The sequence below is a fragment of the Paralichthys olivaceus genome, chromosome 16 (assembly GCF_024713975.1).
Source record: "Paralichthys olivaceus isolate ysfri-2021 chromosome 16, ASM2471397v2, whole genome shotgun sequence".
Classification (NCBI taxonomy): domain Eukaryota; kingdom Metazoa; phylum Chordata; class Actinopteri; order Pleuronectiformes; family Paralichthyidae; genus Paralichthys; species Paralichthys olivaceus.
This window is the reverse complement of record NC_091108.1, coordinates 4,581,184-4,594,763: the sequence shown is the minus strand read 5'-3', so window position 1 is coordinate 4,594,763 and position 13,580 is coordinate 4,581,184. Positions and strand designations below refer to the sequence as shown.

At 45.2% G+C, this 13,580-nt stretch overlaps 2 protein-coding genes across 28 annotated transcripts in view; both read left to right on the top strand.

Annotated features, from left to right (window-relative positions):
• The window catches only part of LOC109642618 (band 4.1-like protein 3), a 43,037-nt gene extending 35,795 nt beyond the window's left edge, over positions 1-7,242 (top strand). For 16 of the 26 annotated variants that reach the window (XM_020107477.2, XM_069510701.1, XM_069510702.1 and 13 more), the window contains 7 exons: positions 538-570; positions 776-853; positions 2,422-2,511; positions 2,603-2,701; positions 2,999-3,079; positions 3,415-3,536; positions 6,172-7,242. In XM_020107477.2, coding sequence (XP_019963036.2) covers positions 538-570; positions 776-853; positions 2,422-2,511; positions 2,603-2,701; positions 2,999-3,079; positions 3,415-3,531 — 498 coding nt within the window. In that variant the 3' untranslated portion in view covers positions 3,532-3,536; positions 6,172-7,242. Of the gene's footprint in view, positions 1-537; positions 571-775; positions 1,898-2,421; positions 2,512-2,602; positions 2,702-2,998; positions 3,080-3,414; positions 3,537-6,171 lie in introns of all 26 variants that reach the window. The other 10 variants (XM_069510705.1, XM_069510710.1, XM_069510694.1 and 7 more) reach the window with 8 other exon arrangements.
• A 1,335-nt stretch (positions 7,243-8,577) lies between these two features.
• LOC109646584 (zinc finger and BTB domain-containing protein 14) lies at positions 8,578-11,295 on the top strand. 2 transcript variants are annotated; one of them, XM_020112341.2, is made up of 2 exons: positions 8,578-8,706; positions 9,291-11,295. In XM_020112341.2, the coding sequence occupies exon 2, from the start codon at positions 9,311-9,313 to the stop codon at positions 10,481-10,483; it is 1,173 nt and encodes a 390-aa protein (XP_019967900.1). In that variant the 5' UTR covers positions 8,578-8,706; positions 9,291-9,310; the 3' UTR covers positions 10,484-11,295. The 2 variants fall into 2 exon arrangements, with proteins under 2 accessions (XP_019967900.1, XP_019967899.1); XM_020112340.2 differs by lacking the exon at positions 8,578-8,706 and adding an exon at positions 8,829-9,002.
• Positions 11,296-13,580: the final 2,285 nt, after the last annotated feature.

The window sequence follows — 13,580 nt, the reverse complement described above, 5'->3', positions numbered from 1 at the left end:
ACAACTGTTTTGTGTTTGTTTTCCGTTTGTTGACAGCTAAAACAGTTCACCCCGCCTTAGCAGCTGGCTCCCGCAGCTGATAAGGATGAAATGTTTATTACAGTTTGGCTCAGCTACACCATGCCTTTCTTTCTTTTCAGTTTCCTGAAAGAGGTGACTTCATAGCCCTGGCTCAGTGCCACTACAGCAGCTTTCCCCACCTCATCCTCCAAAACCCCCATTCTGCCTCTTTAACAGATAAAATGTATGGATCTACCTGAAAGGACGTTTCACTGCTTGTAGGGAAAAGTTTTTCAAAAGCAGATTAGCTGAAATCAGCATTTCTGAAACCAGACTTTCAGTTTGTTTTACAATTCGTTGGCTTTAGCTTCACCAGTTTAGCGGTTAATGATCTTTTGTGGTATTCCATACATTCCATATAAAATTTTACTTTTCAGACCTTTTCATTTTTCCCGTCTTCCTTCGCTTTTGGTCTTGTGTTCACTGTGACTTTTGACTGTCCTCTCTTTCTCTCCTCCTATCCTTCTGTTCCATCAGTCTACGCTGGGATGGGTTTCCTCCTCTCAAAAGGTGACCACTCCTCTCTGGTCCTCATAATTTATCTTTTAGATATTTATGCCTATTGTATGTAACTCAGTCCTGTTGAATATAATGAACTCTGCTAATCAACGTTACCATGTTTCTCCCATCAGGTATATGTGAATCTGCAGTACACTGTGTTTTTAAATCATGGATATTCAAAAACTAAATCTAACGGTACGATTATCAATCACAGGCACCAGCTGATCCAGAGCAGAAGACGGTGCTTGCCACAGAGACGGAGGAGGGGCCAGCCGAGTCCACTGGGCCAACGGTGAATATCCAGACCACAGAGGTTGCTGAAGCCGAATCGGCGCACACCGCAGCAGAGCTCGCAGTCACAATGTCAGCCGAGCCTGGAGAGGGAGAGTTAGGCTGCATAATAATGTTACACAGGGATAGTAGTGACAGTAGCTCAGCAGATCCAACCGCTGACTCAGTTAATTGTGAAAAATGTGTTATTCCTGGCTCTGCTCCGTCTTCAGAGCAAGTTCAACAGTGTGCATCTGTGAAAGCAGAAATGCAGCCAGTAGCAACAGCTCCGGGGTTTGATGAGAGTCTCTCTGACAGCAGTGCTTTGCCAGAGCCCGCAGAAATGGAAAATAAGGAAGCAATAGATGAGGAGGGGGAGAATGCAGGTGTTGACAGGGAGTCTTTGGTGTCAGAAAATGAAAATGTATGTATAAATTTCACTGTAACTCCTGCTTACATAGGAGGTTGTGAAAAGGAGGAGAAGTTTTCATCAACAGAGGTGGCTGTGGAGAGTTGTTTGGAGTATGAACTGACAGATTTAAAACATGCAAAGGAGAGAAATCAGACAGAAGTAGACATAGGCAAGAGAGTCCAGTTCTCTCATGAGGTGCAGTACTTTGAGGAAGAAGAGGTTCCCACAGAGTTAAAAAATTGTATTGAAGAGGTGGATGAATGTTCGCCAGCAGAGGATGAAGAGCAAAAGACCTCTGCAGACATCCAGAAATCTTTGTCCTTTGAAAAAGAGAAATACCACTACCCACAGACAGACAGCTCAGACGATGAAGTTGAGAGGATGGAGGGGGAGGAAGAGGAAGAGGAGGAGGAGATGAATGCAAAGGAAGAAGAAGCAGAAGAGAAGTTCAATGACAAAGAACTGAATTTCAAACTAGAAGAAGACTCAATCGATGAAAATGATACAGAAGGTGGAGACGTGGTCTCTGAATCTGAAGTACTGGAGGAGGCAACGCAGGAGGAAGACTGGACGTCTGGCCAACACGATACAAACGTGACTGAACCCACAGAAAACCCACGCACCCCTTCACCTCCAGCCATGTCTCAGTCGGAGGTAACCCCACATCGGCTCCAGCGGCCTTCCCCTCGGCCCTGTAACCTCACCACCACCTCCTGCTGACACAATCTGCCGCTAATAATCAAGGGCCAAAACTCCAGCGAACGCATGGATCTGCATCTCCGCTTCCTAAATTAACAGTTTGTCACCGAGCAGATCAGGGGACATGTGATATGATGTGGTGCACACACTTGATCGAAACCTTGTGATTTGCACTTTCCAGTATCTTTTCCTTCACTGAATTAGGGGTTTCTAATGCATGACTGCATGCTGGTTGAGAGATTTAAGCCCGACAACGAGCGCCTTTGGTTTAGTTTATTAGCATGCGGTATTTATTTGCGTCAAATAAAATTTTATGTCCAACCTTGCGGTGCTATTTTAAGAACAAAGAGGTGCAGTTAACAGCGAACACCTGCAGCAATTTGTTTCAGACTAATTTCACTTGAGCAGATGGTTTTTGCACCGCTGGTGCTCTCACACACGCAGGGTTCACTGAATGAGTTTGTGTTTTGCTTCTTCAGCTCCAGAGTCTTGAGAACAGTGAGGTGGGAACCAAAGAGATGCCTGTGGTCCACACAGAGACAAAAACCATCACCTATGAGGCTGCAGAGGTGAGAAACAAACATTCATGTATTCATAAATAAATCCTCATTAAACATATTCACTGACAGACTTCTCACGATGTGTTTTGCTCGTCACCAGGTTGACACTAATGGTGACGCTGACCCTGGGGTGTTGCTGAGCGCTCAGACCATCACCTCAGAAACCACCAGCACCACGACCACCACACACATCACAAAGGTCAGGGTTCATCTATTGCCTCTTTGGCCTCTTAACACTTGAAGCCTCATATATGTCTCCAGCTCCTCTGTGTCTAAACAAGAGCGGGGAAAGGAAGTGAACAAATCTGTGCACTTGTATTTTAAACTTAATGGTTATCTTGTGAAAATAGCTGATGATTGGAAATTAATTTTAGGGCTGGAAGTTAGATTAAGATGTTCAAGCTATTTTATCAGCTGTATATTTTTTGATAAATCTTTATTAATGTGATTGTTGCCATGTGAACTGATTTAAGTGTCTTTCGGTTCTGTTGGTCAGACGGTGAAAGGCGGAGTATCAGAGACGAGAATTGAGAAGAGGATCGTCATCACAGGAGATGCCGAAATCGACCACGATCAGGTCTCTCAGAGTTTTAATCTTTTATTTTTTTTTAATGTTTCCACTTTTGATATTATTTTCCTTTGCCTTTAAAGACGGTCATTGAGTTTGAACAGTGTCAAAGTAAATATTCGTACCTTAGTGAATCGCCAGGACCGTAACTTCCCTTTTGCAAGTTCGGAGGTCCAGCATGTGACATTCAAAACAAAACATTAACTCGTGATGTAACAAATACTGGAAGTATGACAAGTCTGACTGAAAGTGACTTACAATCCAAACTCCCGCTCCCTCCCTGCCCTTCCCCGTTCTCTGTCTCCCCCTGGTGATCCCTTCTGGCACTGCACTCCCGTGTATAGGCTCTGGCTCAGGCCATAAAGGAGGCTAAAGAACAGCATCCTGACATGTCAGTGACCAAAGTAGTGGTACATAAAGAGACAGAGATCACGCCAGAGGAGGGGGAGGAGGAGGACTGACCCAGGTAAGACCACGAGGCCCCAGTCCTGGTCCCGGCACTGTCCGGTGTAGTCTGGTGTCGTTTAGTTTGGACTGGGTTTTTTTTCCAAGCTGGTCTCCATTCTCGGGCATGCTGCTTTCCCATCAGCACTTCTTGTCACTGGTACAGACAGCCCTGCTTCTGTAGCACTTACAGCTAATGCATCATGTTGTCATTCCCGCTCCACTCACACTGCAGGGAAAAGGTCGGCTGGTGCGTGTGTGCTCACAGAGCGGATATTATGGTCTCAACTCGCAATGACAAGGCTTAAAAACCTTTACAGTAATGCTGCTGGCAGTCTCATGCAATCTCCTGTAACTTCACTGCAACACTCCCCCCTGCTGGATGAAAGCTCCATCCCTTTTTATGATAAAGCTCTTTTACCTCTTAACACAAGCAAATCATCACAAAAAAATCTAGATTGCAATGCTGATCTTTGAAATTTCCAAAATATGCAAATAATTTCATCATCCAGAAGAAAAAGTGGTGGAAAACTGGAGATGACTTTTATTAATCTGCTTATAAATAGAAATACAACTTGTGTGGGAGTAGTTAAGCCTCCATCTCAGGGAATATTCTGTCAAAACGTTTCCGCGCACAGTTGTGTCTACATTGTGTAGCCTCACAAAAGGCACTGGCAGTGATGTGCTATTAAATACTGGCTTGACCGGCTTCTGCTTCTCAGAGCGCTCGGTGTGTCCTGCTGACTGGATCTGAGCTCAAACACAGTTTAGTCCACTTTCATCTTGGTTCGTGAACAATCTCAGTTTAACTCTCTTCACTGAAATAACTTCAGTTCCAACAAAACAAATTATTAAATTGATATGTGCATTTATGTCGGTTTCGTTTGGCACAAAAAAACTAAAACTTTCCTCTAAACTTTGCTCAAATTCATTGAGCATCAGTTTTATAACTATGAACCATAGAAATCATTGTACAATAATCTTTAATTTAAGATAAAAGATTATATCAGACAAGCGAGTAGAAGGTTAACAAACACATTTGAAGTAAATTTTGCGTAAATGACACGGTAGTTATCCAACAGTGTCGTCATTTATCTCGTGCTCAATAGTTTTGTTCGACGCAGCGGCTCATCTGTTGAATCACTGAAATGTTACAAGCGTGTTTCCGGGGGAACGATCTGTGACATCCTGCTCCTTTCAGTTGCACTCTTACTTTCTGTGTGGGGGGGAAAGCCAGCGTTCCCAAACTTCACAAATGCAGCCATTTGTGTTTCAACATGTCCTCCATCAGTAACATCAGGATTATGGCAGGGGAGGAGCTGCGTGACGGAACCTTCTCATGTCATCAGCATGTCGTTATAAGCCCGCCACCTTTTCTCTGAAGCATCGTTTGTTTGTCTCTGGACACGACACATTGTCCAGTTTATTCAAATCTACCTTTGTCTCTGGAGCTTGATTTTCATATGTTTCTCACTGAGGCGATCCCAAGTGCAGGGTGTGTGACGAGCCAGCGTGCATGTGTGTACTTGTGGGACTCACCAGATGGGAATGCTTGGCTTTGTCTCTGCAGCCTTGCCCTCAGTCTTTTGTGTGTGTGTGTGTGTGTGCACGTACACCCTGTCTAACACCTTTGTGTCAGAGCAGCTTCTGTTTCTGAGCATTACTGTGTTAACATGAAACTCAATGTTTGTCTTTCAGATGCTTGTCTCCTTCACTGTAAATACACACAGAACCGTGGCACTGAATCAGAAAGAGTTTAAAACTTAAACTCAGCATCACACAAGTCTTCATCACACAACATTACCCTCCCTTCATCCGTGTGTCTGAGGTTGTCTCTAGTTTCTTTATATACAGTTCCTGGATGTGAGAAATAATACAAAGTAATGTATCTTATATAGAATCTTATTTGGGAGAATGAATGAACATTAATACAGAGAATATTCTGTAAATACATTTATCTTTGAGTGAAAAGGTCGAATATAATAAAACTAAACTAACAAAATACCTGGGAGTAAAACAAAAGAAAGATAACATAAGAGAAGAATTAAACAAACAACATCCACTTGAACTTTCCTTTAAAAATTATGATTTAAAAACAACCGGCAGCCAATGAAGGCGGCGATAACAGTATATTCACATTTCTTCAGTCCACCTGTATTTGACCAAATCAAATCCATCCCTGAACTCTTTTGCGTTTAATCCAACAAACTCTGCAAGAAACACTTCAAGTCCAATTCCTCACTCATCCTTCTTAACTCACCCAATTTAGAAACCAAACGCCTCAAAGAGCAGATTGTGTAAATCTCCCTCTCTCTTTGAACGTGGTGCATAAAGAGAAGTTGTTTGATGTGTTTAGATTTTACTGGAATCAAACTCAAATCAAAAACCACATCGTGATAGAAAGATAATGGTGGTTTCTGTGTTTGTGATTCAAACGTCAGAATCGTTACTTTTCTTCTCTCCCTCTAAAACATGACGGTTTGATTTTTTTTTTGATGAAGCCTCCGGGAACATAATGGTTTAGTGAGTTATAGTCAAAGTGCCCCAGCAGCCTTTGTGTATCTATGTTGTGTATTTGCATTGTCCCTCAGTGCCTCTGTTCATGAGGGGGAAAAGAACTGCACCTGAAATCCAACCTGTTTGCTCTGCTCTTCCAGGAGTAACTCTGAGGGCTGTTTTCTGTTCAACCTCCCACAATCCAACATCCAGATCTCCTCATGAAAGCCGGCGGGACTCCTCAGAAGAACGGCTCCTCACTCTCCAACTCCCGCAGCTCGCCGCTCGTCGCAACCATCAACCTGCAAAAGAAACCAATGCATTTTGCATGAGAGGGATGCAACGTTGCATCACCAAACAAACGGCAAGATTTAAACAGAAACCCGTACGATTTTTAAAAATGGTTCTCGATCCACCTGCACGCCGAATCCCTGTGTGCAGCGAGCAAACCTTTTGCTTTCACTGCCTTATGACCTTGATGCATTTTTATGATAATCGAGAATATTAATTGTAGCAGACTTTTATTTATGAAATAAAGCCATCACTCCAGAAACTTTAAATCGCCATAGGCTGTATATGTTAGAAAGTAAACACTATTTAACCTTGCTGTAGAAGTGCCAACCTCATTTGCCAGCAAGCATCGCCTCTCACAGGATGATTTCCCTTGTGAGGCGCGTCCCCGCAGCCCAGTACTGTACATATCAACAAAGCTTTCCTCAAAAAATAGCATCTCTCACAGTTGATTTGTGTCATTGTCTACTTGAATTGTGTTTTTTTCTTTTTAATGATCATTTCAGTATTTTATTGTTTCTCATCAGTTGATTCCACCACTGAAGGTCTGTTTTGGCAAAAACGCCAAGGAATCAAGATTTCTGTGCAAGAACTAGATTTTTATGTGCCTGCGCAGCCTGTGAATGTTTTTCAGGGCAGATGATCGGCTGCAGCACAAGTCCCAGGTTTGTGTGACTGTGAGGCGAAGGGCTGCCGAGCGCGGCGGCCCCAGCGATGCAAAGCCAAAAGAGATCAGCCCACCCTCCCACCTCCCGAACATGTCGACAGTGTGCCTCCCCCATCTCCTCCACTGTATCTGAATAAACAACTGTTGTCCTTGTGCAGCCACGTTTTCCTCAAAATGGTGAAATAAAAATGGCAAACACATTTTTTTTTTGTTTTTTTTTTTTAATTGGCTGTTTTCCTCTGAAATAATAAAAATGTTGACCACAGTACTGAAACTTGTGTCGCCAGTGAACCTGTTTATTATTTCGTTTTTTGTTGACTTTACAGTTTATATATAAAACTATATATAAAATGCAAAAGTGTTAAGGTTCAATCGCAACAACGACTTATAGAGAATACTTATATATATATAATATAGATAGAATCATAACCCTGGAGCTCACCTTGGTTTTCACCATCTTTAATTTATCTAACTTTACATTTTTTATTAATTTTTTTAATCTTGATTTATATGTAAAGCTGTAAAATGCATATATGTATATATAGTTTATTATATATATCTATAATATCTTAATTGAGGAGTTGATTTGAAGCTTCGGGCGAATTAAGACGCGTTTTTTTTTTTTTTTTTTTTTTTTTCTTGAAGGTGATTATGTAGAAAACACGGAGGCCTCTGAAGCCCCGCCCCGCTGACTGCGCGTTTCACAGAGGAGCAAAACAAGTGAGACCTCTCACTCCGTCTCTGTTGCTGGGCGCGAGTGGATCCACGCAGAGACATGGGAGAGCTCAGATTCTCTCAAGTTAGGTTCACCCCCCTAAGTTAGTCAAATCAATTAAACTCAAATACTGTTATTTTCTAAGCATTTTAATCGTTATATGATAATAATATAATTTAGTAGTTTAAAATCAATTTAGCCTCATCATGTATGAATAGATCGTGATGAAACAGGTAGTTTGTAGATGAGTGCTGTTCACAGTATAATGAGGTGAAATGGTTCTCTGATCTCGGCTCCCAAAGGCCCCACGGTTATTGTCAGGGTTCACAGGGGGGGGGGGGCTGTAACCTGAAGGTGAGTGGTTCAATCCTTCTGCAAGATACTAAACCCCAAACTATGAGCACATGTGATGGAGAAAGTGCTGCACCTACATGCACTGTGTGAATGTGTGTGAATGGCAAAACTGTACAACCCACGGAACTTGTGACAGGGTTGTTTTTCCACTTTCTTTAATATCGTAAGGAAGGATGATGTTTTCTCATGCTTCCACAGATCTTGATGAAAAATAATGCAAATAGAAAAAAAAATTTGTCGACACGTTCAAATACAGAAATGTTTCCCAGGGACCGAAAAAAGTGACGAACCTGCTGTAGTTCACAGTGAAGTCTGCTGCTCCTCGGTGGTGATGGAATGTGCTGAATTCATCTGCACGATTTTTCCTGTTTGCTTTTGTTTTTATCTATTTGAGCGTGTGTTTTAATTTGCAGTGCGTTGGGCTCCCTCGGCCACCGTACCCTCCTCCTCCTCCTCCTCCTTCTTTCCCGGCGGAGTGAGCCCTCGCCTCGCTCGGAGACGATCCCGCCTGCAGTACCCTCTCCGGAGCGCTGGGTGGCAGCAGGACGGCGCGGCGCTTCCTGTGGAGCCGAGCAGTCACAACAAGAGGAGGAAGAGGAAAAACGACAGCTCTGGATCTTCGTCGACTGCCTTTGCGTGACAACACCGGGATCGCGTCCAGGCTTTCGGGTACTAACACTTGTTTCCTCTCCCCTCCTTCTCCTCCGTCGCTTCGGAACCGCGTCGTCGTCGTCTCTCGCTCGCTTCTTCTTCTTCTTCTTCTCCTCCTCCCTCCCTCCCTCCCTCCGCCGCTGCGCTCCCCGCCGCTCGCGAGCCGCCGTGCAGCTCCAGGAACATGCCAATGGAGGCTCGCTGACCAAAATGGCTGGGCGCAGTGAAATGTGAAATATCCTCGCTCAGGTTTTTTTTTTCCTCCACGCGCGCAACTCCGCTGTCACGCGAACACCTCGCTCCGGTGCAGAAAAGTGCGTGTGTTCGATTCCTGCTGCTTGTTTCGGTGTTTTGCTGACATTGCCGAGGCTTTCGCCGCCGTCGGGCCTCTCGGTTGTTTTCTCTCCCGGAGGTTTTTTCTGCACGATCCACTGAGTTGGTTGAATTCAGTGTTTGACGGAAAAGCAGAGAAAACGCGTTAAAAGTTTCTCCTGTGGATGTTTGTGGATGCGAGGCTCCTCCCTCTCATCTGATGTGCAGCTCCTGTTGTGGAAATCAAAGTGTTTGACTCTCTCCTGTTTCTCCTCCTCCTCCTCCTGCAGGTTCCTCCTATTTATCCACCATGTCTGATTTACTGAGATACATCGACTACGACCACAAAGCCACCTTCCTGAAGATGCTCAACCAGCAGAGGATGGAAGGTGAGCACTGCGATGTGGTGGTGGTGGTGGAAAACATAGAGTTCCGGGCTCACCGCTGTGTGTTGGCCGCCTGCAGCAACTACTTCAAGAAGCTCTTCAAGAAGCAGAGCGACGAAGACAACTCCATCGTGGAGTTGGACTTCATCCGATCCGACATCTTCGAGGAGGTGCTCAACTACATGTACACGGCCCGGCTCGCCGTCAGGAAGAAGGACATCAACATGATGATGTCTTCCGGACAGATCTTGGGGATCAACTTCCTGGATAACCTGTGCACCCAGAAACGGGAGCTGACCAACATGAAGACTCGGGAGAACCAGGCTCCGGGCGACCACGGGATGAGAGCTCAGGACGCCATCCTGAAGGAGCTCGCCATGGAGGAGGTGAGGAAGAACAGCTTCTACGACCAGGGGATGGACGGGATGGGGCCGGGCGGCTCGCACGTGTCACAGCCACACAACTACAACACCAACATGAGTAAAGATCCCCACAGCCACGGCTGGGGCTCCTCCACCTCCAGCGACATGAAGCTGGAGTACTTGTTGTACGGCCACCGTGACCACGGTTCCTGCCAGGGCACAGGAGCGAAGCCCCTGGACCACAACGCCAAAAAGGAGCGGTTGCTCACCGCCAACCGTCCCTACGCTTGCGAGCACTGCCCCAAAGCCTTCACCACTGCCGCCCACCTCAAAGAGCACCTGAAGATCCACTCCGGCTTCAAGCCTCACCGCTGCGTCGTCTGTGGCAAGGCCTTCATCAGGGGGCCCGACCTGAAGAGGCACGAGAGGGTTCACAGCAACGAGCGGCCCTTCGCGTGTCAAATGTGCGAAAAGGCCTTTAAGCACAAGTCCCACCTGAAAGACCACGAACGGCAACACAGAGGCGAACGACCATTCAACTGCGGCTCCTGCGAAAAAGCCTTCATCAAAGCGTCGGACCTGAAGCGTCACTGGAACACCATGCACAGCGGGAACCCCCGAAGACAGATGTCACTGTCTCCCGCTGCCTCCCAGCACGGCCAGGCAGACGCCGCCGACCAGAGAGACTGGAAAATGGAAACCGGGCCACATTCGCACAACTCTGGAGACTGTTGAGCCTGCACACACACACACACACCAACTGACACACACACACACATGCATACATGCACATGCAAACACACTTACACAACCACGACCCTGTGGCGGGCTGACGGCCCGATCACACGGACACTGATCGGAGTGAGTAACGAGAGATCATAGCATGTTCATAAGACTGTGGGGCTGTATTATTATTATTATTATTATTCTAAAAAAAAAAAAAGTTATGTCCAGACGATGTTTTCTTTCCACCTGTAAAAACATGTAAATGTTTAGTTCACTCTACGATACATATATTTTTCACAAAGCATCGTTGCTATGTAGACTGAGGGTTCTCATAACATTATTCTCTTTATACTTTTATGGGATATGTAACATTTAAATGTTTGTTTAACCTTTACTGGATTTTATGGAGGTAAAAGAGAGACGCCGAGTGTTCGGTGGGAGGGGAGGGGGAGAAAAAGATGTTCAGCATAACATTTGTTGCATTGAGTATATTCATGTGGATGTTTTTAAATGGATGTGTTTAGTCGTATTGATTGATATTACACTGTAAGAGTCACCATTTTGCATTTGACGCAGATGATACCAAAGTCTTGGGCCCTCGACGGATCGTCTGTGGAGACTGTCCTGCCCAAGCAACCGGCCAACTAGATTTTACTGTTATACAGTATAACTGTCATCCAGCTATCAACAGTTAATGATAGATGTCTGTATATACTGTAGCTTAGTTTGTTGCACAATTAGAGTACACAATAATGAATTATGCACATATAACATTGTCCTACTCCTACACTTTGACAATAAACACCATTTGCTGTGTTTTATTGTTTTTTGCAAAGTTTGGTTTTTCAGAGTTTTGTATCCTGCAGTGAAAACCTGAAACGTTTCTACAGAACGTCGAATATTCAAAACCAAATCATCTTTTTAACAGATTCTGTGTTTAGTGAAGATCGTTCAGAGATAGTTTTTCTTTTTATTCCTTCTGCAGTTTCCACATTGTTCATGTCATTTGTTGTTGCGGTCGTATTGAAAAAAGGTTTATTGACTTTATTTTCTAATCTTAATTCACGAACTTATCAACACGGGACGATTGTGTCTGGTTTCGTAAAAAAAAAAAAAAAACAACATCAAGTTAAATGTTCCTGTAAACGAAGCTACCTGGGTTTTATTTGCACTTGAAACACTCATTAAAGTGATAAATGGCTCCAGTGATGATGACGTGTGAACAGTCAGAACGAGGTCAGAGGGGAGCGACAGGTGTCTGCTGCTGCAGCACGGAGCTGATCAAACACACTGTGACTCATGTCTGCAAATGTCAAAGTGTTCAAAAAGCAGTGAAGAGTTTTTTTTAACAGATGAACAATGGAAACATGGTAAAGTTTTATCCTTTGGACGACAATGTAATGCAGCTAATAACTTCCTCTAAAGCACCTGTGAGTTTCACAAGGTGAAGTATTCAGACGCAGTTTTGTCCAAACATCTTGAAACACTTAGTTGACCTTGAAACCGCTCGAAACACGTTGATTAACCGTTGCAGCTTTAAGTGTAAGAGCCACTGAATCGAGTTTCAGCTCAAATTGTGACAGAGAAACTGAAGTTCAAGTCGAGTCCGTCCTCCGAGCAGCAGCAGCAGCAGCAGCAGCAGAGCGTCCAGGCCTCAAGCAAACAACCTCAACTGCTGCCCATCCCCCCTCCTCACCCAACCCCGGCGTCCCACCGCTGCCCAGGTTGGTTCAGCTCCGTCTCACTTCTATAGTTCTACTCTGACGTGAAACTAAACTTTCTGTGACCTCAGGGGGGAAAAACTGCACTTGACACAAACTCTGCAAACACACACACACACACACAACATGGCTGTGCCTCCTCCTCAGTAAAACTTCTCAGCTGTGTCTCATACTCTGCTTGCAACACTAGATGGTGCCCTGTTCATAGCGACTGACCTGTTGCTGCCCAACCTGACCTGCTGGAGCTGCACTGTCCAGCACTGACAGAGGAAGAAGAAGAAGCACTGAGGTGATGATGCAGGTGCAACAGTAGAATAAGTGTTTGTAGAAGGATGGAGCTCACATATGGTGTCAGTGTTTAAATGTATGCGGCCTCACACCCCCAGTGTTTTCCACATGTTTACATCTGACTGAGGCCTGTGAATCACTGAGTCTGGGTTTCTCTGTTGTCGCCCTGTTTGCTTTGAAGCACAGATGCTCTGCACCTATCGAAGATCCTCTGACCGAGCTGATCTTAACTGTGAGGAAGAGTTTGATCCCCTGTCATTTAGGGTGACACGGTTTTTGTGGAAAATTGACGTCAGGGTCTCATGGGAGAGAAGTCTTTGTCCCTCTGATGTCAGGAGATGCCTGAGACCGGTTTTCTGCATTCTCTGTGTGTGTGTGTGTGAGAGAGAGAGAGAGAGAGAGGGAGGGAGGGAGATATAGGTTTCTATCACATTGTTGGACTGTGGCTGGATGTGTGAGCACTGCTGTCGTGACTGCCCGTGTGTGCGTGCGTTTGTGAAGAAGAAACGTAATGTGTGCGTGCAAGTGTTTGTGTGCCAGAGGATTTGAGTGATGAGGGCTTATATTGTGTGTGTGTGAGTGTGTGTGTGTGAGAGAGAGAGAGTGTGAGTGCTCAAGCATGTGCCTAAGCGCATTTATATGTGTGTGCATGCATGTGTGCGTGTGTATGCATGTGAAATGGCCCGGTGGGGGGGGGATGGGGAGGTATAGTGGCGGTGGTGCAGAGTGTGCACTCATGCGTGTGTGTGCGTGCGTGCAGCCGAGTGTTTATATGTCTGTGTGCGCATAAACACTCTGTGCATCTATAATGAGCCTGCGTTTGCACACGCACATCCGTGTGAGTGACAGGCGGTGGGGTGAGTGTGTGCACTCATGCATCGGCCTCCCTGCGTCTGCTCATCCGTGCCTGTGCGTGCGGATTGTGCATCAGTGTGTGTCTGTGTGTGAGTGTGAGTGTGTGTGTGTGTGTGTGTGTGTGTGTGTGAGTGTGAGTGTGTGTGTGTGTCAGGCGTTATTTGTTTATTTCGTATGCATGAGCTTGGACCCATGGATGTGCATGCAAACGCACACGTCATCACTATTTAGTGAATGTACGT